We start from the raw sequence: 26,600 nt of genomic DNA on the forward strand, positions 1-26,600 counted from the left end.
ACGTGCATGCATACAGACTCATATAAGCAATGACATTCACAATCAATTTCCTTAGACGGCAACCATGGCAAAGTTCACGGTTGTTTGAAATAAAAGTGTTTACTGACCCTGGCCTAAGGTTAAGTGCGAGTAGCGTTGGAAACGAGTGAGCTGCTTTTGGAATTCATGAAATTCAGATTGTGATACAAAATTCATATTATGGAAATATAAATTACAAATACTGCAAGCACAGAAAAATGTTGAATGGAGATATGCAAATTTTAATCCATTTTCTCTTAATGCCAGTGGGTGTCAGTCGTCTAAGCGTGCATTTCCAGAATTTAAAACAATTTTGCTTTTCCTTGATGCAAGCACATCTTGAGAGAAATTCCGCATACTTAAAAAAAAACTAAAAAAAAACGCAAAAAAACACAAAAAAAAGTAAAACAAAAACAAAATTATTCTATTAATAGTATTACTCAGACGAAATATTGAACTGAAAAATACAGCTTGTGCAAAATTGATCATTAGAAATATTATGAAGAGTTTTTAAGCCAATTTAATTAGACCTGCCATAAGTTCCGTTACAATTTAAGTCCGTTACAAATGGTGGTTAAGTTTCAAGGGCCGGTGTTGATTTTGAATAAATACAACTTTTTCAGGAAATTATTGTCATTTTTCCATATTATGATAATATTAATATGGCTCAATAACGCATGGGAAAAAATATCGGCCAACCGGCCGCCGCGGCCTCTGCGGCACACCTCCATCCGACAGTCCAAATTTTCGATCACGCTGAGGCATAACTGAGGTTCTATGCCGTTAATGTGCCGAATTATCTTATCCTTTAGCTCTTGAATTGATGCTGGCTTATCGACGTACACTTTTTCTTTCAACTAACCCCAAAGAAAGAAGTCCAACGGTGTCAAATCACATGATCTTGGCGGTCAATTGACATTGCCGCGACGTGAGATTATTCGGCCATCAAATTTTTCGCGCAAAAGAGTCATTGTTTCGTTAGCTGTGTGACAAGTGGCACCGTCCTGTTGAAACCACATATCGTCCACATCCATATCTTCCAATTCGGGCCATAAAAAGTTCGTTAACACCTCCGGATAGCGAACACTATTCACAGTAATTGCCTGACCGTCCTCATTGTGGAAAAAATACGGCCCAATGATGCCGCCGGCCCATAAACCGCACCAAACAGTCACTCTTTGTGGGTGCATTGGTTTTTCGGCAATCACTCTTGGATTATCATTCGCCCAAATGCGGCAATTCTGCTTATTGACGAATCCACTGAGGTGAAAATGTGCCTCATCACTGAAGATGATTTTCTTCACGAAGTCCGCGATATGCATTTTGATTTGAATGAACATTTTCATAATAAGCCTGAATTACTTTAACGCATTGCTCGATTGTGTATCTTACCATGGTTCAAATTGAATTGGTCTAGAATTGGAAAATGTCAAATTAAATGTAGAAAAAAACTTTGACGTTTAGGTGTGGTTCACATTCAACATCGGACCTTAAAATTTAACCACCCTTTTGATGTGAAATTATAATACTTTTTTTAATGAAGTTAGTATTATTTATCTATGCACATATTAAAAAAAATTTAATTTAATTCGATATGGTCACGACTGATATTGACGTCGCTGCCCAAACCAAAGGACCGAATGGTGGGCACGCACCACTCCAATCGGCGACGTCGGCTGATTAATGTTATGAAAATCATAGACGCCTACGTAAAACACTTTCACTTCACTTCACTTTCACTTCACCTCCCTTTCACTTTACTTTCACTTCATTTTCACTTCACTTTCACTTCACTTTCACTTCACTTTCACTTCGCTTTCTCTTCACTTTCACTTCACATCACTTTCACTTAACTTTCACTCTCACTTCACTTCACTTTCACTTCGCTTTCTCTTCACTTTTACTTCACTTTCACTTCACTTTCACTTCACTCTCACTTCACTTCACTTTCACTTCACTTTCACTTCACATCACTTTCACTTAACATTGACTTCACTTCACTTCACTTTCACTTCACTTTACTTTCACTTCACTTTCACTTCACTTTCACTTCACTCTCACTTCACTTTCACTTCACTTCACTTTCACTTTCACTTCACTTTCACTTCACTTTCACTTCACTTTCACTTCACTCTCACTTCACTTCACTTTCACTTCGCTTTCTCTTCACTTTCTCTTCACTTTCACTTCACTTTCACTTCACTCTCACTTCACTTCACTTTCACTTCACTTTCACTTTCACTTCACTTCACTTTCACTTCACTTTCACTTCACTTTCACTTTCACTTTCACTTCACTTTCACTTCACTTTCACTTCGCTTTCTCTTCACTTTCACTTCACATCACTTTCACTTAACTTTCACTTCACTTCACTTTCACTTCACTTCGCTTTCACTTACTCTTTCTATTTCGCCGCGCGCCACTTAAGAAGTCAGAGGGAAACCTAAATTTCTTGCTCGCGTCTAAGGTTAGGTTGGCTTATGGTGGCAGCCGGTCTGTACGACGTCACAGGTCCGTCGGGATACCACTGTGCTGCACGGGGACCTCATTTACTTTCCTTCATGAAACCATTTGTGGCTCTTATGAAGCGCAGAACTGGTCCTATCCCCACGCCAGACAGCTCTGTAAGAGAATTGAAAACGTGTTTACCTAGACAACCTGCGTTAATTTTAGCTAAGGCTGAACAATTGTAAAGGAAGTGCTCAACTGTTTGTTCATCTTTCTCATAGGTATCCCAATAACCCTTTTATCACTTGAAGAACAGTACCTTTCCTGGCTAGCTCGTCGGGTTTACAATTTCCCTCAATATCTTTGGGACCCGGAGCCCAAATAAGGCGGACCTTGAATGCGACGCTAATGTCATTTAGGGCTGGTCGGCATTTCTGTGCAACCTTTGATCTGAGTATAGCCGCTTTCATTGATTTAATGGCCGCCTGGCTAACCGAGAATTATAGTCGTTTTTGTAACGCCATGCGTACGAGTATTTAGACATTTAGGCACTTATTTTATTACTAGAACTTCTGCCTGATAGACGCTGCGGTAGTCTGGTAGTCGAACGGATAGTCCAGTTCTAATTCCTTCGAAAATCTTCCTTAGACAATCGTCTTGCTTGGAATCATCTGTATAAAAATTTAGTTCCCACCTTCTCCATGGAGTTGGTGTTTACCACTCCCTTCGTGACGGTATACTCGTCTTGAAGAGCTTGTCGAAGGTGAGTTTAGGAATAGAGTAGTCTATTTCTTGTTTGTAACTATTCAGAGTGTGCAAAATAGAGGAGAGGCCAAGCCACCGTCTTTCCATAGCACCATACTTTTAAGTCTAAGCGCTGAGGCGGCGGTCACGTGTTTTCCTACGAGATTTAGTGCAGGCAAATTGATTAGCACTTCCAGCGCTTTGTTTGGGGTAGTTCTAAAAGCACCAGAGATGCATAAAGACATGTTCTTTGAACCTTACTCATGATTTTAGCGCAACTCGCCTTTCGAACAGATGGCCACCATACAAGTATTCCAAATATTAAGTTTGGTCTAACTAGAAAAGTATAGAGCCGATGTGTAACACGAGGTGTTAATCCCCATTTAATACCGTCCGCTTTTTTGCAAGTGCATAATGCAACGTTGGACTTCTGTACTCTTTTCTCAATATTAGGTTTCCATGGGAGTTCCCTATCTTATATGAGTCCTAAGTACTTGTATACGCATCTAAAGGGCAAATAAGTTTTATGTGAAGCTTTCTGTGTAATAAAAATGCATTCTGATGCTTTCAATTGCCTGCGGAGGCTCAACCGCAGTTGAAGAAAACTTGTTCTACTACTTTCATGCCCTTAGTAGATTCTAACTCTGGCTGGCACTGCTGGTTCGATACAGCAAATATATTCACCTACAGCTAAATGTGATTAGTGCTCCATTTTGCGGCATAAGATAAGCAATCTAAGGACTAAATTTGTTGTCTAATAAAAGTTTCCCTTCCATACCATAACAACATTTGATCCTTTAGTTGCTTTGCAACGTAACGCTGATGGCAGACCTCGCGCTGCAGTTCAGTTCTCAGTAAGTTTGCAAAAGTCTCCAATTATTCCTTGCTACTTTCGTGCAAATTACATGCTGTTCCTCTTACAGGTGTACTCGTATATGTAGGTGTGCATATATGCAGCTGTCAATACTCACGTAAACTCTCGCTCCGAAATAAGAGCTCAACCACGTGCCACCTTCGCACTGCTTACGCGGCGAATATTGATCGTAACATGAGTCTCACCGCAATTTGAAAATTTTCGCAAACGGTGGTGTGCACTGAGTACTCAATAAGTTTAGAATCTAAGCTTTAGATGCATGCGAATGCGTTTGTATGTTGGGCAAGAGGGATGCATATTATGAGCGCAAACTACATCACTCGTGCATATCTCTATTGTGAAGTATTGCCGCTGAAATTTGTTTTAATTCCTCCGCCGCTTAGAAGATCTCCATCATCATGGCACCAGGCACATTTTTTCATATTCTCTTCAGTCGTACTAACATGAGAGAATTGGTTTTTAGGCCCTCACCTTTTAGAAATAAAAATAAAAAACTATCTGTGTCAAACAGTAAGCAGCACCTAGAAACATTTAGCCACCAGATGATTAGAGCTCTTATACATCTAAAAATTAAATCAGTTAATAATTGGTGCTTACAACCTTTGTTGGGTGTTTGGACGAGCGCTTTCTCCAATTTGTGCTGTGAGTCTTGATATGACTCTATTAATGGAGAAACTTACAGTTTTATGGCAGTTTTTTATGAGAAGCCTTTTCATTAAGGAGCGTCCACTACTACAAACATTTTCTTCTATTATATTATTTGGATTTCCATGAACTTTCGAATCCAGACATTACTGTATGGTAGTCAGGCTTCAACCCATGCGGCAACAACGGCCGCTAGAGCTCAGCTGATTTCTGCTCAATTCACTCAACTTAATTAACAAAATTTAAGAAGCTGTAGGTTAGCTTATACTGCTTAGCTGTTGGTTTTAGATGCTTTCTGGTTTCTTTTTCTTCTTATTCTTCATCATCTTTTTCCTCTTGATTTGCGCTATAACCACTTACGCGATTTTGGCCGAGTTTAACAAAGCGCGCCAGTCGTTTCTTTCTCGTACTAACCGGCGCCAGTTGGATACAGTCCTTTTCCCCCTGAACTTTCCAATACAGAAGAGGTATTCCTCTTCAACTGCTTACACTAGCTGGTACCACATGGAATATTTTCAGAGCCGCAACGTTCGTATCCATTTGGACGATATGACCCAGCCAACGTAGCCCCTGGATCTTTATTCGCTACGCTAATTCTATGTCGTCTAAGAGCTCACACAGCTAATTGTTCCATCGCCTGCGATATGCGATACTCGCCATCACCAGTGCAAAGGTCCAAACATCTTGCGCAGAATCATTCTCCCAAACACTCTAAAGGACGCCTCATCGGTTGTTGTTATCCTCCACTCTTCTACGCCATACGTTAGAACGGGCATGATGAGCGCTTTGTAATGCGTTAGCTTTGTTCGTCGAGAGAGGACATAACTACTCAATTGCCTACATAGTACAAAGTAGCACTTCTTGTCAAGAGAGTTATTTCGATGGATTTCAAGGCAGACATTGTTATCGGTATTAATGCTAGTTCAAAATTGTGTCTGGGCGATTAAGTTCAGCAGCTCGCTCAATCTTTTCCATCCTCTGGTTAAAGAAGTTACACGACAGCGAGTCATCCTATATGAAACCTCGTTTGGTATCAAACGGATCGGAGAGGTCCTTCCAAATTCTGACGGCGCTGCTGGTATTAAGCAACGTCATTTTGAATATCCATATTAGTTTTGTGGGGCTACCAAATTCAGACAACACGGCCTATGGGTAACTCCTTTTTGGTACAGTCGAATGCAGCTTAAAATCGACGAAAATATGAAGAAGACAAGGAAGATCGATTCTCCTTCCATGAGTATTTTCCTAGATTTGGCGTATTGTGAATATGTGTTGGATGGTGGATTTTCCAGATCTAAAGCCACAATGATAAGGTCAAATCATTTGGTTGATGATTAAACCTTTCACTATTCAAATACACAAATACCGCCTATAAGGTTTTAGCGATTGATAGGCGATATTTAGAAGGCTAACTCCGCTATAATTGGCTAGGTGTTCCGCAATATCACCTTTCTTGTGGATTGGACAGAGCACACTTAAATTCCAATCGTCAGGCATGCTTTCATCCGACAATATTTTGCATAGAAGCTGATGCATGCACCTTATCAGCTCCTCGTCGCCATGTTTGAATAGCTCAGCCGGCAGTCTGTCCGTCTCTCTTGGCTTTCTTGTTCTTTAGACGCGTTTTCACTATCCTCACCTCGTCATGGTCGGCTGACGAAACGACAGTGCCGTTATCAACGAGTCAAGTGTCGGGTTTTTCGCATTCTCTGCAACATGCGGAGCTGTCACTATTTCACAAGTTCAAGAAGTGTTCGCTCCATAATTTAAGTATACGCTGGATGTCAGTCACCAGATTGTCGTCTGTGTTCTTAAAGGAAGAAGAGAATGTCTTTGGATTAAAGGTGATAATAAAAATAATTTTTTTGCCACGTCCTTTATTTAGTAGCTATACCTCGTAACCCGAATTAATTCATGAATCTGAAATGCAACGAAATTTGAAAACCCAAATAATTGCAGTTTAATATTATAAGGTTTTTTAATTTCTAATTGGCAAATGCTAAACTCGTAAAATTTTAATGGAAGCATCAGCTACTTTTGATGCTGGAATTTTAAATTCTGTTTTTTGATACCAAATATCTAACGGTGCGTTTAAAATTAATTTCAATGAATGAATGAATATGAAATATGCAGAGAGTGTAAAAAAATAAATGTCTTGCAAATGCTTGAATGTATATGTATTTAAATATATATATTATGTAACATTTATGTACGAGTATACAAAAAATGACAGCCATAACTCATATTTAAATTAATAATTAATAATTTCTCTCATTTTCCTTCCCTTCTCATTACAATACTATGCGTAATTTAACTTCACTGCACTCTTCAAAACAATCAACTCCAAACAAAAAAAAAACAAAATTAAATAAACTTTCCCACAAAAAACGGTGGCCGCATTTTTATTGCTCCTGTTACTGCTAAAATTGCCACAAATGAAATTAAAATTCACAAAAAATGTAAAATAATAAATATCAACACGCAACGTTAATCCGAATTAAATAAACGAAAAAACTTGTTCCACTACAAATACAAAAACAATAAATAAAACAAATGCAAATCATGCTAACAAAAAAATGTAAATGCAAATGATAAACTTTCGGTGCGCGTGTTGACAACTACGAATAAAAAAACAAAAAAAATGCAAAACTAAAAAACTTCTTGCAACAGGCAACGTTTTTGTAATTGCGGCAATTATACTCGAGCGCAACCTGCAGAATGTAGCTAATTATTTGGTGGTATCACTGGCGCTGGCTGATTTATTGGTGGCATGTTTGGTGATGCCACTAGGAGCAGTTTACGAGGTAAGTGCTGTATAAAGTTAACGCAAATTGGTGTCATATTGTGGCAAGCTCAGAAAATACTACATAAAACTTTACAAAATTATTTCCAGGCTTTTTAAGTGCCGGTTAACGCAATATGAAAGTATTGGGTAGTCTAAAAAGTGCAATATAGAGGCTACTGCTTACATCGCGCGAAGCGTCGTGCTGGTCTAGATTTAATTAAAAGTCAATCTGCTATATGGAAAGTATGTAAAAAGAATATTCCGAACGTTGGTTTTTGTGAAAAAAGTGAGAGTTGTAGATTTATTTACCATCTCTAGTAGTTTGAGAGCGGCGCGAGAATCATTAAATACTAAGCAGAACAAAGAAGGGGCAGACAGATAAGAAGAAATTTATTTTGTTTAGTCAAAATAGAGATAAAGATAATTTTGAATGACCACTCATATGATATGTATGGCATGCATTATGTATTATTTCTATACATTCTAGAATGTCTTAGAAGATAACAGAATTAAAATCCAAATACTTGAAATATTTAATTATTTGACCGCTTGTTTGGGTTATGTTCCACTTTTTCTTCTTAGCATCACAGTCCTTGGTGATTCATTGCTTCATTCTTTGAGAAGCCCCCTATATTTTGAGAACCTTAAACTTATTCTGATATTCTTATATTTATGAGTAACAATCACAAGAAAATGGTGCGACTTCACTGAGTTTCAGCACCTTTTTCTGTTCTACTTGGAGCCCATTAAATTTTTCATTCTTAAGTGTTACAAGGCGGTCGCCGAATTCGTTGGTGCGTGACTACCATTCGGAATACAGATAGGTTCGAAACTCGGTGAAAGACCAAAGTGAAGAAAAAGTTTTTTCTAAAGCGGTGCTCCGTCGGCAGGCAATGGCAAACCTCCGAGTGTATTTCTGCCATGAAAAAAACTGCTCATAAAAAATATCTGCTGTTCGAAGGCGGCTTAAAATTGTAGGTCCCTCCAACATCAGATCGCGTAACGCGCAACAAATAACTTATGATAACTCAAGTTGGTTAATGTATACCACAAATGACTTCACATAAACAAAATTAACATAATAAAAGTGAACTTAGCAGAAGTTTTTTTAACTTAACTTAGTTGAACTCAACTTAATTTCAGTATGAACTCAATTAACAGTTAGACAAGTTAACATATCGTTTAATGTGGTCAGCTGCATGCCGAAAAAACAATTCAATTTTACGTAAATTTAGTAAACTTAACTTAATTTAACTTAACTTAAAATAACTTAACTTAACTTAACTTAATTTAGCTTAACTTAACATAACTTAACTTAACTTAACTTAACTTAAATTAACTTAACTTAACTTAACTTAACTTAATTTAACTTTACTTTACTTAACTTAACTTAACTTAATTTAACTTAACTTGCCCTGCTGGAGGCCGAATAAGGGAGCGCCCCAGAAAGAGATGGCTCGAAGACGTGGAACTTAACTTAACTTAACTTAACTTAATTTAACTTAATTTAACTTAACTTAATTTAACTTAACTTGCCCTGCTGGAGGCCGAATAAGGAAACGCCCCAGAAAGAGATGGCTCGAAGACGTGGAAGTTGACCTTGAAAAGCTAAACGTGCGGCGGTGGAAGGAGGTGGTCTGTGTGATTGTTGAGATCCGAAGACAATAATACCGCCTCACCTGGTCAAGCACAAGTTGATTAGACACAAATGAGCAGTTTAATTGAAGCGAATTCATCACCGAAACAAAACGGTTATGCCAATTCATTTCAATTCTATGACAGAAACAGGCGAGGTTGACTGCGAAGTATTTATGCAGCAGAATTATTTATGAATTGACTTGACTACCTAGAAAATTTCCTTTAATCAGTCTTTGCAAATAAAGGTTATTATTAAATTTAGAACAGTTTTTTATTTAAATCAGTTCTTCGCTCAGAAATCTCACAAAGGCTACACAGCAGAAATATTGCGGCACACGAAAAGCCACAAAAGATCATTGGTCCAAACTGCTTGAACCTAAAACAAAATAGTTTAAATTTGTTGAAAGTTGCTAAAGAACTTTTCTGACTACCCAATAAAGTGAAATATTAGTAGCAGGGCAGTAAGTTATTATGTAATTTTGTAACATGAAAATAAAAAAGGAAAAAACAGATATCTGCAGCAGTCTTTGTTTTCCCCTTTTTCATTCGTGCAAATATTTTTACTTTAAAATGTCGCGCAATAAATTTCATTGCAAAATTAGAAAGGGGAAACGTGCCTGTAAAAACATATCGTTTTTCATAAGTAACGCTTAAAAAAATTTACCCGCTTAAAAAAATTTATCCTCTGTATTTTAACGTGATTGGCAAATTTGCACGTTTTTTGTATGAAATAAATATTACCCTTTTAAATATTTACAATTTTATTTTTTCCCATGCAGATCAGCGAGGGTTGGATACTCGGCCCGGAGCTGTGCGATATTTGGACATCGTGCGATGTGCTCTGCTGTACAGCGTCCATATTGCATCTCGTGGCGATTGCAGCTGACAGGTGAGATGTCATACCCATTTCTCATTTCATGTACTTAAATAAATTAAAAATGAAATAAAATATGTGAGGGGATACAATTTATGAAAACAACAACCCACACACATAAGTGCTTGTGTGCTTCTTTCCCACAACATATTGCGAAAGCGTAAAGGCATTATTTAAATTTAAAAAAGAACTCTACTCCTTAAGTAGAATTTAAATCTTAATTGCATATTTTGTATGATGTATGTATTTTGGATGAAATGGTGTTGTTGAGACGCTGTAGTGGCTCTTCCTCGTGTTTTAAGATATATTAAAGTGACTTCCTAATTTACTTTTTGGTCGGTTCCGAAAATTCGTGGAGTAAATCGAAATTTAAGTCTTTCATATGATTTTGAAGGCCAAGTTATTAATTATTTCGCACAAAGACGGCGATCTGATGACTGGCATCCAGGGCGTGTTTAAGTTATGGAGGGAATACTTCTGGAACCTGTTAGATAGTGACAGCTGCGCATGTTACAGAGAATGCGAAAAGCCCGATACTTGACTCGTTGATGACGACACTGTCGTTCTACTATCCGAGCATGACGAGTTGAGAATAGCGATAACAAGAAGGCCGCGGGAGCCGACGGATTGCCGGGGGGCTATACAGATATAGCGACGAGGAGCTGGTAAGGTGCATGTTTCTATGCATCAGCTCCTACGCAAAATATGGTCGGCATACCTGTCGATTGGAACTTAAGTGTACTCTGCCCAATCCACAAGAAATGTGATTGCAATATGAGCCAATTATCGCGGAATTATTCTTCTAAATATCACCTGTAAAGTTCTAGCGAACGCATTATGTGAATGGTTGAAGCCCATCATCAACCAACTGATTCGACCTTATCATTGTGGCTGTAGACCTGGAAAGTACACCATCCAACAGATATTCACAATACGCCAAATCTTGGAAAGGACGCATGAAAGGAAAATCGATACACACCATCTTTTCGTCGACGGCGATGGATTTGGTATCTTAGCAAAACTAATACGACTATGCAAAATGACGGTGCTCAACACTTGCAACGTCGTCAGAATTGGGAAAGACCTCTCAGAGTTATTTGGTCCCGAATAAAGATCCAGCGGCTACGTTGGCTGGGTCATGTTGTCCGAATGGAAAGAAACACTCCGACTCTGAAAGTACTACTCCTGTGTGTTGGAATGATCAAGTGGAGAAGGACTTGGCTTCACTTGATGTCTCCAACTGGCACCGGTTAGCACGAGAAGTAAACGACTGGCGCGCTTTGTCAAACTCGGCAAAAATCACGTAAGCGATTATCGCGCCAATCAAGAATAAGAAGAAATGGGCCCTATGGACGACTCTTCGACCTAATAGAACTTGTATGTCCTACTACATGTTTTAAAAGTAGTTACTTATCTGTAGCAATCTTTATGACCATTAACACTGAGTCTCGTTCAGTCACTGCAAATGTGCGATTGTGCATAGCTCAAGAGTTGGGCAACCAAAAAATTCATTTGTGTTTGTTGAAGATAGAAAAGCAAAAAATATTGTCTACCACAAAGCACGCGAGTAGTAACCCAGTTGAACTTACTACAATTTAATCGCCTGTTTTCCATATGATTTTTCACCTAAGAAATAGTTCTAAAATTTGCAGTTCTAACTTCTTTTACGCTAAATTATAGCCAAAAAGACAAGAGCAAATTTTTAACCCTCGTTAGAAGTAGGTTTTTCGGGAGTTATTAATTTTTTTTTAATTTTTTTTTTTTAAGCCGCCCGCTTGATATATCTTTGATTATCTACTACTTACATTTCAAACGATATTTCCACAATTACTTTCTCTACATCAGAAACGCGCTGGAAATCAGCCACTACTTTTTTTCTTATTCATTTTATAGAATCTTAATATATGTAAAAGAAAATGAATATGCAATTATCATTTGATAACTTAGCTAGTTTTAAGAAGGATTTTACAATACAATCGCTACTCTCTCTCCATAAGGTGTGCTACAGTTGTGCGGTTTAAACGTCTTTGAGAAGAATGCTATATGTGGAAAACTACACTTCATTTCTTAGCCCATGTAGCAATAAGTTGAACAGCTTCTTGCGGCTTATACGTTGCGTTTCGATAGTGTCCCCGACTGAAAATTTGGCAGTGTCATTCGCAAATGTTGCAGTTACTTGCTGAGGGTATACAGAAGATGTAGCAGAGGACGAAAAATGCTTCCCTATAACTTAATGGCCTGCCAATTAGATATGAGGAGAATGCTTCGCAATATTCTGTTGGCAGCATGGACTTGAGATTTTGTAGGAGCCCTTCGTGCCATATTGCGTCTAAGGCTTGCGATACATCAATAAAACCGGCTGAACACACTTTTTTCTTTTCCATAGCACTTTCTATGGTACTTACGACTCTGTGAGTTTCATCGGTCGTTGAATGATGTTTTCTGAAGCCAAGTTGGTCAATAGAAATTAGCCTTTTATTTTCAGTAAGTGACTGTAGTTTCAAAAGCTTTTTTTTCAAAAAGTTACGACATTACTGGTGACAGAGATATTGGCTTGTAAGACAGCAATTCGCTCGTTGATGCACCAGGCTTAGGTATCATGGTAACTTCGGCGAATTTCCAATGTATTGGTGCGTACCTACAGCTTAGTCACTTGTTAAGTAAACTGGTCAAGTAAGCAGTGCAAGTTTTTGGCAGACTACAAAGGGCTTCAGAGATCAGGCTACTAAGATCAAAGGTTGCACAGGAATGTCGGGCAGTCCTAAATTATATTAGCGTCATATTCAAGGTCAGCCTTATTTGCGTTCTAGGGCACGGAGATATTGGTGGAAGTCAATTAGCTAGGAAGGATAGGTACTGCTCTGTGATAAAAGTACCATTGGAATACCCATGGCCACGTGTAAACTAATAATCAAAAACAACTTTATCCAAGAAGTCAATAGGTCATGGAGAGATGAAGATACACGCGTAACAGCTAAGCTACTATGGCCGCATATAAACAAGTGGTATAACTGGTAATTGGCCATTTCGCAGGCATTCCTTGAGACTAGGAGTATTCTCCCATGAATATTGGAAAAGTTGTAGAGATGGGAAGAGGAAGAAACAATTGAGCAATTTCTTTGTAACTGCCCAGCCGTAGCTAAAATCAGAGCAGGTTGTCTAGGTAAACATTTTTTCAATTTTCTTACAGAACTGTCTGGCGTGGGGATTATGAAGATAAATTCATGAAGATAAATAAACAAGGTTCCCGTGTCGCACAGTGGTATCACAATGGACCTGTAAGTTCTAAGTGAGTTGATCATACGGGCCGACTATCACCATAACCTAACCTAAGGGCTTCAGCAGTAATTAAATCAGATCCAGGGGGCATTTTAAGCTTCATTTCGATAATTTCCTTACCAACTTCTTCTGGTCTAACTGAATAATAAATTCATCGTTCTCAGGACAGTCTCCAATAGGTTCTACTTCAACAGTGCCTTTATTGGGGCTAATGGTTTATTCCAAATGCTCAGCAAACAGATTCAGTTTCTCTGGCCGATTTTAACGAGAGCGTTGTGCTGAATTAGTGGATTGAAATGTAGTCCCTTTCCACAAAGAATACTTTGTGCTTTTATCAGCTGTGAGTCCAAACAGAATTCGATCGAATTCATCATTTTTAAACGTTTTGATCGCTGATCGCTTCATCATTTTTAATTTCAATTTCGTTTTAATCTCCGGAGATCTGGTTTGCTGCCAGCGTTTCCGTTTTCTGCTACTAGAAGGTTGATGATAGAGGATTGATACTTTTTCTGATTTTTCTAGTGTGGGTGTACAGTTCCATACTGTCAACTGAAGTTGCTGCATAAAATGAAGCGCAGCTTCATTGAGCTGCTCGCCAGTAGTGCCGTAGCTATATTTGTCTAAATACTCAAGCCGAAGTTGCAAATACTTCCGAACGGTAAAAGCGTTGCCTAACTTTGTTGTCATTTGCTTTTGTGCTGCAACTTGAGATATCAATAGGTGTACCAATAAGTGATTTAAGCTAAAATCAAAACCTTCTTAATTCTTAATTGGCGCGATAACCGCTTACGCGATTTTGCCGGTACCTTCAGTAACAGACAAATGGGCTGTCGGGTGTTTGGATGGACTGTTTTAACGTTTAAACGGAAACGGATTTGGAATTTCTTCATCCAAATAATGTTTTTTTTTTTTTGTATTTTTTATTAAAACTGCGCTTCCACCATTTGTGCAATTTTCAGGATGTGTGCTGTGGTATAGGAAGTAGTTCTGAAATTTAAATCCGTTTTTTTCGTAAAATGAGTTTGAACGATTAAAGCAATGTCCCTGTCTTCGTCATAAAGTACTATTTCAAGGCCTTTTTGTGCTTCAATTTTGCACTCCAAAAAATAATTCTAAGACATTTAATCATAATCTAAAAACTGAAAAGAGCTCAAGCCCGTTTCAAAAGGGCTGATACTGAAAAGAAGTAATACAAGTTCTGAAATTGGGGTTTTGGCTTTTTAGTTTACTTATTATTACTTGTATCAATGAAATATAGTCACATTCTCTATTGGCAATATTGATTTTCTCTAATGGAGTCAATTTGCCTATACACTACGCGGCAGCTGCGAGCTTTTAATGATTCATTAATATAATATTTCACAAGATGCGAACATAAATCACATCTCCTCCACAGTTGGAGCTTAATAAATATGAAATCCTACAAATTATAATTGCCAATTGTTCTCATTTTTTTTTTTGCTTCGCTTATTTCATTCGAATTATAAATAATTACAGAACGAAGTCTCTAAAAGCTGAACGTCTCAATCAGTTGCTCGTCATTCGCTAAAGGCGGAAATAATTAATGCCAATCAGCAGCGCGCACTGAAGTTATAATTGTAGCTGATTTATAATTAAATTCTACTCGCTGCCGAAATGATTTGCATTTCTTGCGTATTTTGTTTGCTGCCACAAAATCTTGCCAAAATATTTAATCCCAGGAACTGGAGCATGAAATCTGCTTTCTATAATTTTGTTGTTTTTCGCTATTCGTAATTCAAATGAAAAGTAATTAAATGACATTTGCAGTAATGCGAAAATGGTTTGCAATTAATTATAAGTGTGCGTTGTATGCTGTATGTATGTGTGTGTGCCTGTGCGTATGTACGCGTATTGTTTGCTGTTTCGAGTGCAAAGCACAAGCGTCACTATGCCATGTCATTGCCAGCTTAGTTGAGGATGTTTACTGTACAAATTTAATTTACTACTACTCCACATACATACATACATTTATGCATACATACACACATACATACATACATACACTCATACATACATACATACAGATAAAAGCGTGCGCGCATATTTATAGCTTCCAGAGTCATGCACAGCTGCTCTCCATTGTTGGCGCCCCCGCCAGAGCGCCCGGGCAGCAACAGCGTGTAGCAGAAATAACATTTTTGGGAAAACAATATGCGAGTAAAGGCAAATATTAGTTTTACGTTAGGCACACACAGACACACATAGCCACACATAGCCACGCATAGCCTTTAATGTAAATTAAAACTTGATATTTATTTTTAATTTTTACAATTTTCCGCTGTTGCATAATAATAAATAAAACGCGCTTATGGGTAATTTCAAAGTCAATGTCAAAGTCACTCACCTGTGATTTTGGCGAGAACAACAAAAACAAAGTCGCTGCAAATACAACATATTTAGGTATGTGTAGTCTGTTCAAAAAGTGCACAGAATTTGTTTATAAAATGGAAATGCCTAAATTATGGTTAAATTACTCAATGATATTTATTTGATTCCCTTCAAAGTAGTCTGCAGGGTAGCCAACATACAGGGGCGCGTACAGCTGCGCGCATGATTTTTTTTTATTATTATTTACAATATTTTTCGACCTAAAGTATTTTTATGTTTTTTCTAACCAGCGCATTATAAATCTAACTTTGGAACTACATACGAAATTAGGAAAAAATCAACAAATTTTCAACAAAATTTTGAGTTCTTCAAACTGAATCTTTAGAAAATGTTTGGGTTCATGAAAGTTTAGCACTCTAAATGTAAGTTTTAAGCGACTAAAAATTGTCCGGACCTCTTTTCGCATTTTCCCCATATAAAAATATATTTTTTATGGGAAAAATGCGCAAAACAAATTAAAACGAGCCAACTTCATTTTGATAATTTTTTCTTTTTTTTGAAGAACGAACTTAATTTTTTTTACAGGGCGAGAGAACAATAAATTTTCATCCAAATTTTGAATTTTTGAAACTGAATCTTTAGAAAATTTTTGGGCTCATGAAAGTTTAGTACTCTAAATGTAAGTTTTAAGCGACTAAAAATTTTCCGGACATCTTTTTGCATTCTATTCCATATAAAAATATATTAATAGGACTATGAATAAGTTCGTGCGGTTTTTTTTCGAAATTTGAAACTTTATTGACGTAAAATGGTTACAAATTTAATATTCAAAATATTGTCCATCGCTTACTACTACTTTTTCCCATCTTTCTGGCAATTCACGGATTCCCTTTGTGAAAAATTCGGTCGGTTTTGCCGCAATCCACGAATCGATCCATTTTTTGACTTCATCGTAATTACGGAAGTGCTGGTCAGCCAGGCCATGTTGCATCGATCGGAAGAGATAGTAATCGGATGGCGCAAGGTCTGGACTATACGGCGGGTGGGGTAGGACATCCCATTTGAGCGTTTCTAAGTATGTTTTGACCACTTGTGCAACATGTGGCCGAGCATTGTCATGTTGCAAAATAACTTTGTCGTGTCTATCGGCGTATTGCGGCCGTTTTTCTCGCAGTGCTCGGCTCAAACGCATCAATTGTCGTCGGTAGACATCCCCCGTAATCGTTTCATTCGGTTTCAGTAGCTCATAATACACAACACCCAGCTGGTCCCACCAGATACACAGCATAACCTTCAGGCCATGAATATTCTGCGCCGACGTCGATGTTGAAGCATGGCCAGGGTATCCATACGTTGCCCGACGTTTTGGATTGTCGTAATGGACCCACTTTTCATCGCCAGTCACAATTCGATACAAAAAACCCTTTCTTTTGTGCCGTTGAAGCAGTTGTTCGCATGCCATAAAACGGCGTTCAACGTCTCTTGGCTTCAATTCATACGGCACCCAATGGCCTACCTTTCGGATCATTCCCATGGCTTTTAAACGTTTGGAAATGGTTGATTGATCAACTCCCAAAGTTTTTGCAACCTCTTCTTGCGTTTGAGCCGGATCTTGATCGAGCAATTCCTCCAATTCGGTATCCATGAACTTTGGCGGCGCACCCTCGCGTTCTTCGTCTTCCAAGCCAAAATCACCACTTTTAAAGCGTGCAAACCACTTCTGGCACGTTCGCTCAGATAGAGCATGCTCACCATAAACTTCCACCAAGATACGATGACTTTCGGCTGCTTTTTTTTCATATTACAATAATGAAGAAGAATTCCCCGCAAAAACACATTATTTGGCACGAAATTCGACATTTTCAAGTGTGGTAAAAATATTGTTGTTTACGCTTCAAATAAAAAACTTATACTGACGTTTGTGCCTTACGACAGTAGCTCTCCAATGAATGTTTGGAAATGTGGATCGATGGAATAATAATCAAGTTACGCCATCTGTTGTAAAACCGCACGAACTTATTCATAGTCCTATTAATTACAAGCTAAAATGAGCCAACTCTATTTTGATGTTTTTTAATTTCTTTTTTTTTTTCTTGTTTTTTGAAAATCGTGGCTAAGTTTCAAGGGCCAATGTTAATTTTGAATAAAATTCAATTTTTTAGCAAGTTATTATCATTTCTCAATATTATGATAATATTGGTATGGCTCAATTACGCATGGAATAAAATATCGGCCAAATGGCTGCCACGGCTTCGGCGACACACCTCCATCCGATGGTTCAAATTTTCGATGACGCTGAGGCATAATTGAGGTTCTATGCCGTTAATGTGCCGAATTATTTCATCCTTTAGCTCTTGAATTGTTGCTGGCTTATCGACGTACACCTCCTTTTCTTTCAAATAACCTCAAAGAAAGAAGTCCAACGGTGTCAAATCGCATGAGCTTGGCGGCCAATTGACATCGCCGCGACGTGAGATTATTCGGCCATCAAATTTTTCGCGCAAAAGAGTCATTGTTTCGTTAGCTGTGGGACAAGTGGCACCGTCCTGTTGAAACCACATATCGTCCACATCCATATCTTCCAATTTGGGCCATAAAAAGATCGTTATCATCTCACGATACCGAACACTATTCACAGTAACTACCTGACCGGCTTCATTTAGGAAAAAATACGGCCCAATGATGCCGCCTGCCCATAAACCGCACCAAACAGTCACTCTTTGTGTGTGCATTGGTTTTTCGGCAATCACTCTTGGATTATCATTCGCCCAAATGCGGCAATTCTGCTTATTGACGAATCCACTTAGTTGAAAATGTGCCTCATCACTGATGGTTTTCTTCGAAAATTGGTCATTCACTGTTGCCATTTCATGCCACCATTCCGACCATTGACGATTTAGTTCTTGAGTCAATTGCACCTTTTTTTTCTTTTTTTATGAGGAGGAAGCATCGAAAGCCTCACCCCGTCAGTGTGGGACTTTGACCCGAACTAAACCTCCGACCGTCAAAGTACCGATCCCCCCGGTACAACCGTTAAGTATTCGTCGGGAGGCGGTTTGAGCACTAAACTCAACGCCCGTTATTGTCCTGATGCAATCCGTCGAAAGTAGCATCTGCTTGTTACCACCCACTGATTTGGTCATCTGATGAGAGAGCCACCCCTGTCATAACAGTACTCCCCCACCCACCATGTCTCTGCCCATACCACAGAAAGGTAAGTTTCTATGTCTGGTATCGTCAGTTTACCTGTATCCAAATAAATGTATCTAGAAAGTGGTCCTACATCACAACCGTAAGTTACTAAATCTACTACTAAAGGAAAAGTTACTACATCTACTACTATGGAATTTCAGCTATTTAGTGCTATGCTTTCGCTTTTTCGCCTTCTCTCTATTTGTCTCAAAGCATTGAGTACGAACGCTGATAGTTTTTTGATACAATCCCATACTTCTTTAGATTGTAGCATGTGTGGAACAACATTGTCCGGTGTTATTGGTTCTGCTATTTGGTTCTCCAAAAACTCTCGTTCTTTACTATATCTCTGGCAGTGAAAGAAAATATGCTCCGCATTTTCATTAGCCTTGGTACAAAATGAGCATATAACTCCATCATCATGGCCATACTTGTGGAGGTATTCTTTAAAACAACCATGTCCTGTCAGGAACTGCGTCATATAAAAGTCGACATTACCATGTTTTCTATCGACCCATGCCTGCACATTACTAATGAGTCGGTGTGTCCATCTTCCTTTGGTTGTTATATCCCAGCGTCTTTGCCATTTAGATAGACTCTCGTATCTGATTTCTTTGCACTCTTCAGCTATTAACGACCTACCAAGGCGACCTTGTGAGCGTGTAAATGCAAGTCTTTATGTATAATGTTCATCAACGACGAGCATGAGAGGTGGAATTGTTGGGCACGACGACGAGTTGAGGTGGACGGGTCTTCAACCACACTATCGCGAACAGCAGCAATATTTTCTGTAGTACGAGCTGTACGAGCATGCACTGGTGTTTTTGCATCTCCTACAGGCCCGATTTGCTCAAACTTTTGCACAATTTTTCCAATTGTACGCACATTTGGACGATTAAATTGACCGAAAAAATCACGAAGTGCGCGATATGCATTTTGGTTTGAACGCCTGTTTTCATAATAAGCCTGAATAACTTAACGCGTTAAAGTATCGATGGTATATCTTTCCATGGTTCGAATTGAGTTAGTATGAAATTGAAAAATGTCAAATGAAATGCAGAAAAACTTGACTTTTAGATTTGGTTCAAATTCAACATCGGCCCTTGAACCTTAACCATCCTTTATATAATATAAAATACATACAAATATACACATACGCTGCCACCGACATTGTGTTAATAAAAACAAATTTAACAGTCAGTAATGCTGAAGTTTTTAAGGGCAAATTTCTCTAACCAAGCAAAGCATGGCTTTGTAATTCGTTTAAGGCATCGCCAGATTTACCCATTTGCTAAATTTCTCTTCCGAATTTAGAAATTTCCTAACAAAATAAAACCACCAATTCACCAGCGTATTATAATAAACACACATACACATGTAAAGTATTCTTGTCTATAAATCAATATTTTTTAATTCCATAATTCTGATTTGATAGGTAAATATTGGATTGTTTTTGTGTCAGTGGCAAGGCGCGCTATGATTTATTGTTTTTTGGCATTGATTTGGCAAAGCCAAAAGGTAAATTGGAATCAAAATAGATTTATTGCTAGTAATCAGCGACCGGCTGTGCATCCATAAACAAATAAATGTTCCTCGCACCTCTGATGCACTACAGTCGAATTGTGTTTGTAAATAGCCATTGAAGTAGTCATAAATACGCATAGGTGGTGGATGTGTTTGACGAGCAAAGGTAGCTAAATGTGTTTATTATTAATAATTGTGACTTAGGCGTAATTTCCCCATTTAGTATTGAACATTTATTTCACTTTATTTATGCGCTAATGTGATTTCACGTTACATTTTGCTCAAATGGAAAAGCAGATGAATTCCAATTACCACAAAAGTAGTTTGTATGTATAGAAAATGCATAAACTTATTTACTTGGATTTAAAAATCGCACGCCAAAATGAGGTTATATAAACTATGAGCCATTCCATCTTGATGACAAGTTGAGGAGAGATATTTTAAGCTATTGTAGACCTTCGACACCTTGGGTTCCGAATGAGAGAAATCTATATTTTTGGTCAAAACCCACAAGTGGAGTAGATGAGAAAAGAATTTAGTTTTCTTTTAATGTCCTCCCCATCAGGGAAGGTCACTCGTGTGATGCCAGCGCTTTCCTATCTCTCACCTGGGACGCGCCCGATGGGAGATCAGGCAACTCCTCACGTGCCCTTATTTAAAACTCTCTTTTTCTCCGGGATGACGCCCGTGAGGAGGGAACTCTCATGAGTACTGCTATACTGGCATAGCAGTATGCCCGACTTGTAGCCTCGCAGCTACAACTACGTACTAAACACCTCTCCACTATCTACCACTCTCTCGACGGAACAGTCCAAAAAAGGCATTACCTCACGGGGCTGGTTGGTTCATAAAGCTACTAATTCTTTCGTCTACGAACCTCCGAGCGTCTTAAATCAGTGTGGATATGTTTTACATGCGCGTAGATTCGCTTCCAGTTAGCATTCGATTTTAGCATAAAATCAATGATGTTCTCTCCGCTTAATATGCTACGGATTTCGGGAGCATAGCGTGGGCATTGAAATAAGACATGATCAGCGTCTTCTTCCCTCTCCTTGCAGATTGAGCAGTTTGGTGAACTATCATGGCCGAATCTATGAAGGTATTTTCGAAACACTCCGTGCCCTGAAAGGAATTGGTTTAGATGGAAGTTTGTTTCCCCATAGTTTCTTTCTAACAACGTCGTAAGAATAGGTATTAGCCCATGCGTCCATCTATGTACCTTTCGGTGATCTGTTCCATCGGTCTTGCCAGTGGGCGATCGAACGACGCCTTTCCTCTTCTGCAATATTTTTACGACTTGCTCTACCGTCGGACTTGGATAGCCTTAAATACATTCTCTGCATTTCTTTCGTCAAAATATCTACGGGGACTAGACCGGCTATAACGAAGGAATAAGCATCATCCGAAATTGTACGGAAGCTGCAGATAGTCCGCAAAGCGCTTAGCCGATAGACGGCTATCAGTTTGTTTTGTGTAACTATTTATGTTCAGTGCGTCAGCCCAGTGCGGCATATAAGAGAACCGAGCTGACTACCCTGCTATATAGTATTCTTTTGCTGTGGCTTGGTCCGCCGTTGTTTGGCATTATTCACGACAGACAAAACTGCACACTTGATGCCTTCTTCGCAGAATATTCCAGATGCGTTTTGAAGTTTAAGCGACTATCAATCATCACTCCTTGGTATTTAATAGCGGGCTTTGAACTAACAACCCAACATTTACATTTATAGTTTCCACTATCTTTCTCCTGCTAATTAGGACTACATCGGTCTTATGCTCTGCTAATTCCAACTTCATAGACCTTAGCCAAGTCTTGATATTGCTTACTGATTCGCTGGCGATCCTCTCAATTTCGTGGATTTGCTTTGCCACCATTACCACCGCGATGTCATCCGCAAATCCAATGACTTTAGTTCTAAGGGGCATATCCAGTCTTAGAACACCGTCATACATTAAGTTCCATAGCAGTGCACTCAGAACTGATCCCTGGGGAACCCCTGCTGTCCCGCAGTTTACGGTCCGTGAAATAGGTCTCAATTATTCGGATAATATAACTAGGCGACCCTATTTTTGTGAGGGTTTCCAGTATACGTTGCCAGCTTCTTCTTCTTTCATAGCGTTACGACGCGGTGTGTGTCAAAGCTTCCTTCAAAATGCTCCTACAAAGCGGTCTATCTGGAGCTGTTGCTTCGTATTTACGTATTCCCCGCTTCTTAAGATCGTGTTCCACTGCGTCTATCCAACGGTTCCTCGGTCCGCCTTTGGCCTTCACGCCCATTAGCTTTCTTGTCAAGGCTTTCTTCCAGGTACAGTCAACTGGTATTCGGATCACATGACCTAGCCATCTTATGCGCTGCGCTTTAACAAAACGCACAGCTGTCTCGTTGCCAGCTAGTCGTGTTAAAAGCGTTTCTAACTTCCAGAGTCACCACAGCGCAGTACTCTTTTTACCCGCCGCGCCAACTCTATTTAAAGCTGTCTAAATTCATATATAAAATTTGTGTGAGTCCTGTATTTAGTTTCCGCAAAGGCATTTCTTTCTTCGGCGACCGCCGTAGCCGAATGGGTTGGTGCGTGACTACCATTCGGAATTCACAGAGTGAACGTCGGTTCGAATCTCGGTGAAAAACCCAAAATTAAGAAAAACATTTTTCTATGTAACAGCGGTCGCCCCTCGGCAGGTAATGGCAAACCTCCGAGTATATTTCTGCTATGAAAAAGCTCCTCATAAAAATATTTCCCGTTCGGAGTCGGCTTGACACTGTAGGTCCCTCCATTTGTAGAACAACTTGAAGATGCGCACCAAAATAGGAGGAGGAGCTCGGCCAAACACCCAGAAAGGGTGTACGCTCCAATTATATGTATGTATATATAAAGACATTTCGTTCTTAAAAAAAGTGCACTAGCATTTAAAATAAAAACTCTTTAGCATTTTCATAATATTTGTTGGCAATACTTACCTACATAGTTTGTACTTATATTGATTACGTGTCTATAACATCCCCTCGGAATTTCCTTTTCAGATACTGGACCGTCACCAACATTGACTATAGCAATGTGCGCACGCCTAGTCGTGTCTTCTGCATGATTTTTTGCGTTTGGTTTACGGCGCTCATCATTTCTTTGGCGCCACAATTCGGCTGGAAGGATCCCGAGTATATGCAGCGCATCGAAGAACAAAAATGCATGGTTTCACAGGATGTTGCATATCAGGTAGGAGTAAATGCAAAATAGACCATCTCGCATATGCGAAACACAATAATTTATGAAAAAAAAGAAAACCTATCGCTATTTTATGTTTAACTATTTTTTTATATTTAAATTTTTTCCTTTGCTTTTTTTTATTCTCTGCAGATTTTCGCAACGTGTTGCACATTTTACCTGCCACTTTTGGTTATATTGGCTCTCTATTGGAAAATTTATAAAATTGCACGCAAACGCATTCAACGCCGCATCCAACAACGGCCACTTTCAATGGCGCCTAATAACAATCAAGTAAGTGCTTCTGGCCAACGGCCAATATCCCCCGCCACCTTTGCAAGCAATCGCAATTTTTTTTTACTACAACTATACTGTTGCTTGTTGCTTGGGGCACTCGGTTGAATCGTGGTCAATATGCAATCGTTTTAGAGCTTTTAATGATGTTGCAAGCATACAAACAAGTTGCCACTGTCATTTGCCACTGCCCCTACCGCTGCTTCTGCTGCTATTCATGTGCCACATCATTAGCCTCGAGGATGGTTGGCAATTGAGTTGCGCACCAAATGCGTCCACCTACACCTACTCGTACATTTAGCAATTGACGGCGCCTACAGCTATTCATCATTCGATCTACTCGCCGGTGATGAAATCACCCGTGACCCAGTCGCATTGACTCATTTTACCCATTTTCTGCAAATTGAAAGCGTTCAACTGTCGAAATGCATCGTTGCTATTACAGCTCAATGGCGCGTGTGTGAGAGTAAGCGGGCGTATGTAAATTATGTACACGTAGTGCTAGGCAGGAATGGACCTCTAGGCAAATGGAGCAATGTTGCGCCATACAAATGGCTAGAAGGGATATTAATTTTTTTTATTTTCGAAATTACGGGATTGTTGTGAAATTTTGTCGGGATTTTCGGGAATTGTAATTTCTTACGAAACATATGAAGTAAAGACAGAAAAGTCCGCTTTGAAAGCAAAAATGCAAAACTGAAAAGTACTTTGTTTTTAGACCCGAAATTCCGGGATTTTTGAGAAATTATCCCGAAGTTTTCTGGATTTGTAATTTCTTATGAAATGCAGACAAAAAAGTTCGCTTTGAAAGGAAAAATGCAAAACGGAAAAGTTCTTTGATTTTAGTCCCGAAATTCCGGGATTGGTGGAAAATGATATCGCGGTTTTCGGGATTTGTAATTTCTTACGAAACATATAAAATGCAGACGAAAAAGTCCGCTTTAACAGCAAAAAAAAAAAAATGAAAAGTTCCTTGCTTTTAGTCCCGAAATTCCGGGATTGTTGAAAAATTGTCGCGAGGTTTACGGAATTCATAATTTCCTACGAACCGAATAAAATTGAAACAGAAAAGTCCGCTTTAACGGCAAAAATGCAAAACTGAAGGCAATTGTGGTACTTTTTTTTTTTGGATGAGAGGGTTTAAAATGCCTAATGCATCATCAAAGCTGCCCTCGCTGCAATGATATGTTCGGAGACTAAAAAACTCCTCCTGGTTTAGAACCGTCGCCCACTCTCGGACCACTTTCGCGCATAACATCAGAGTGGCGTTCCATCTTCTTCATTACATAGGATGATGTGCTTGCGTCCAGGTCCCGCTTTTTTATACGGAGAATTCTTTCCGCGAATCCACTGATGATCTCCCACGTTTCCTCGCTACTTCCCTTCTTGTCGATTACATTTTCAGTGGTTATGTGACCGTCTGTTTTTTCCAGCGTTCGACGTTCCTATTCCCAACGCATGCATCGGAAGAATGTGTGTTCAGCGTCAGTTTCGGCGGCATCCGGAATTACTTATTTTCAGCAGGTATTTCTTGAAATACCCGTGCGGCGAAAGCATTTCGGCTGTATAAAAACTGACGTCGCCGAAGTCCCTGCTGTTCCATGTGGCGACGTCTTTTACAAGCCTAGCCGTCCATCTGCCACGTGTTTCGTTAATCCAGCGGTCTTGACATAGCCTTAGCGTTTCATCCCGTATTTCGCCCGCTGCAATTTTGCTTACTCCTTCGTCCTGCGTCCATCGTCTCGTTCTTTAATACCCACAACTTTTTTCTCTCAAAAGCTAGTAAGTAAGTCTATCGGTATTGAAACGTTTATTACAACTGGCCCTGGTACTGTGCGGTAGGCGGACACAACTCTCAGGGCTTCCGTTCATTATGCCGATGCTAAAAGCTTGCATCGGTGATTTACCTTTAGCACCTTTTCCCCCAGTTCAGCTCCGTACAAGGGAACGGAGAGCGTGGTAGACATCATTACTTTCTGTTTCCTTTGGGTTGGACCCCCTATGTTTGACCTCAGTCTACTGAGTAGGGATGCCATCTTAGCGGCTTTCTCTGCTTCTCCGCTTATTTGGACTTAGAAGGTTAGTCTTGAGTCCAGTCTTATGCCTAGTTACTTTAGAACCTTTTTTGTGGTTTGCGTACTTGATCAAATTGCATGCTAATTTCTAAGGGGATGTGCTTCTTGATTGAAAATATAAGCTCCATTTTCTCTATGGCCAATTTGAGTCCATGTGAATCTGGTCACGTTTGTGTGCGTATCATAAGTTGGTTAAGTTTTCTACGAACTTCTTCAAGGTTTCGTGCCGTGATGACTGCTGCGATATCGTCTGCGTATTCGATTAGAAAGGTACTAATGGACATTTCTATATTAAGTATCTTGTCATAACTAATATTCCACAAGTTGGGACCGAGAATTGATCTTGGTGCTGCTCCGGATGTTACGTCTATACAACGAGAACTCTCTGGTGTTTGATTGACGAGTAACGTAAGTAATTCCTCATTATGCGCTGTTGGTATGCCGTAGTTTTGATGATTAGCTCTGAGGCGGCCAATATGTCCGCCCATCTTACGCCATTGGGCATTCCTTACATCTAAGGTGATCTATACTTCTGGATTGTATCCTGCCCTATTGCGCTGCTCCTACGCTATTTATGACAGTTTCAGATTGTCCCTATTGTAGACACTCCGCGACCAAAGCCGTGCTGTCTTGCTGATAGTCCTCCGGCGTTATCTATGC

General features: G+C 39.2%; 1 protein-coding gene across 1 annotated transcript in view; it reads left to right on the forward strand.

Annotated features, from left to right (window-relative positions):
• Positions 1 to 26,600, forward strand: part of LOC128867553 (5-hydroxytryptamine receptor 2B-like) — a 98,273-nt gene that overhangs the window by 52,510 nt on the left and 19,163 nt on the right. Inside the window, exons 3-6 of the mRNA XM_054108902.1 lie at positions 7,400 to 7,533; positions 9,932 to 10,041; positions 23,394 to 23,583; positions 23,725 to 23,865. Of these exons, the coding sequence (XP_053964877.1) occupies positions 7,400 to 7,533; positions 9,932 to 10,041; positions 23,394 to 23,583; positions 23,725 to 23,865 (575 nt within the window). The remainder of the gene's footprint in view (positions 1 to 7,399; positions 7,534 to 9,931; positions 10,042 to 23,393; positions 23,584 to 23,724; positions 23,866 to 26,600) is intronic.

This window comes from Anastrepha ludens, chromosome 6, assembly GCF_028408465.1.
Source record: "Anastrepha ludens isolate Willacy chromosome 6, idAnaLude1.1, whole genome shotgun sequence".
In the NCBI taxonomy this organism is placed as follows: domain Eukaryota; kingdom Metazoa; phylum Arthropoda; class Insecta; order Diptera; family Tephritidae; genus Anastrepha; species Anastrepha ludens.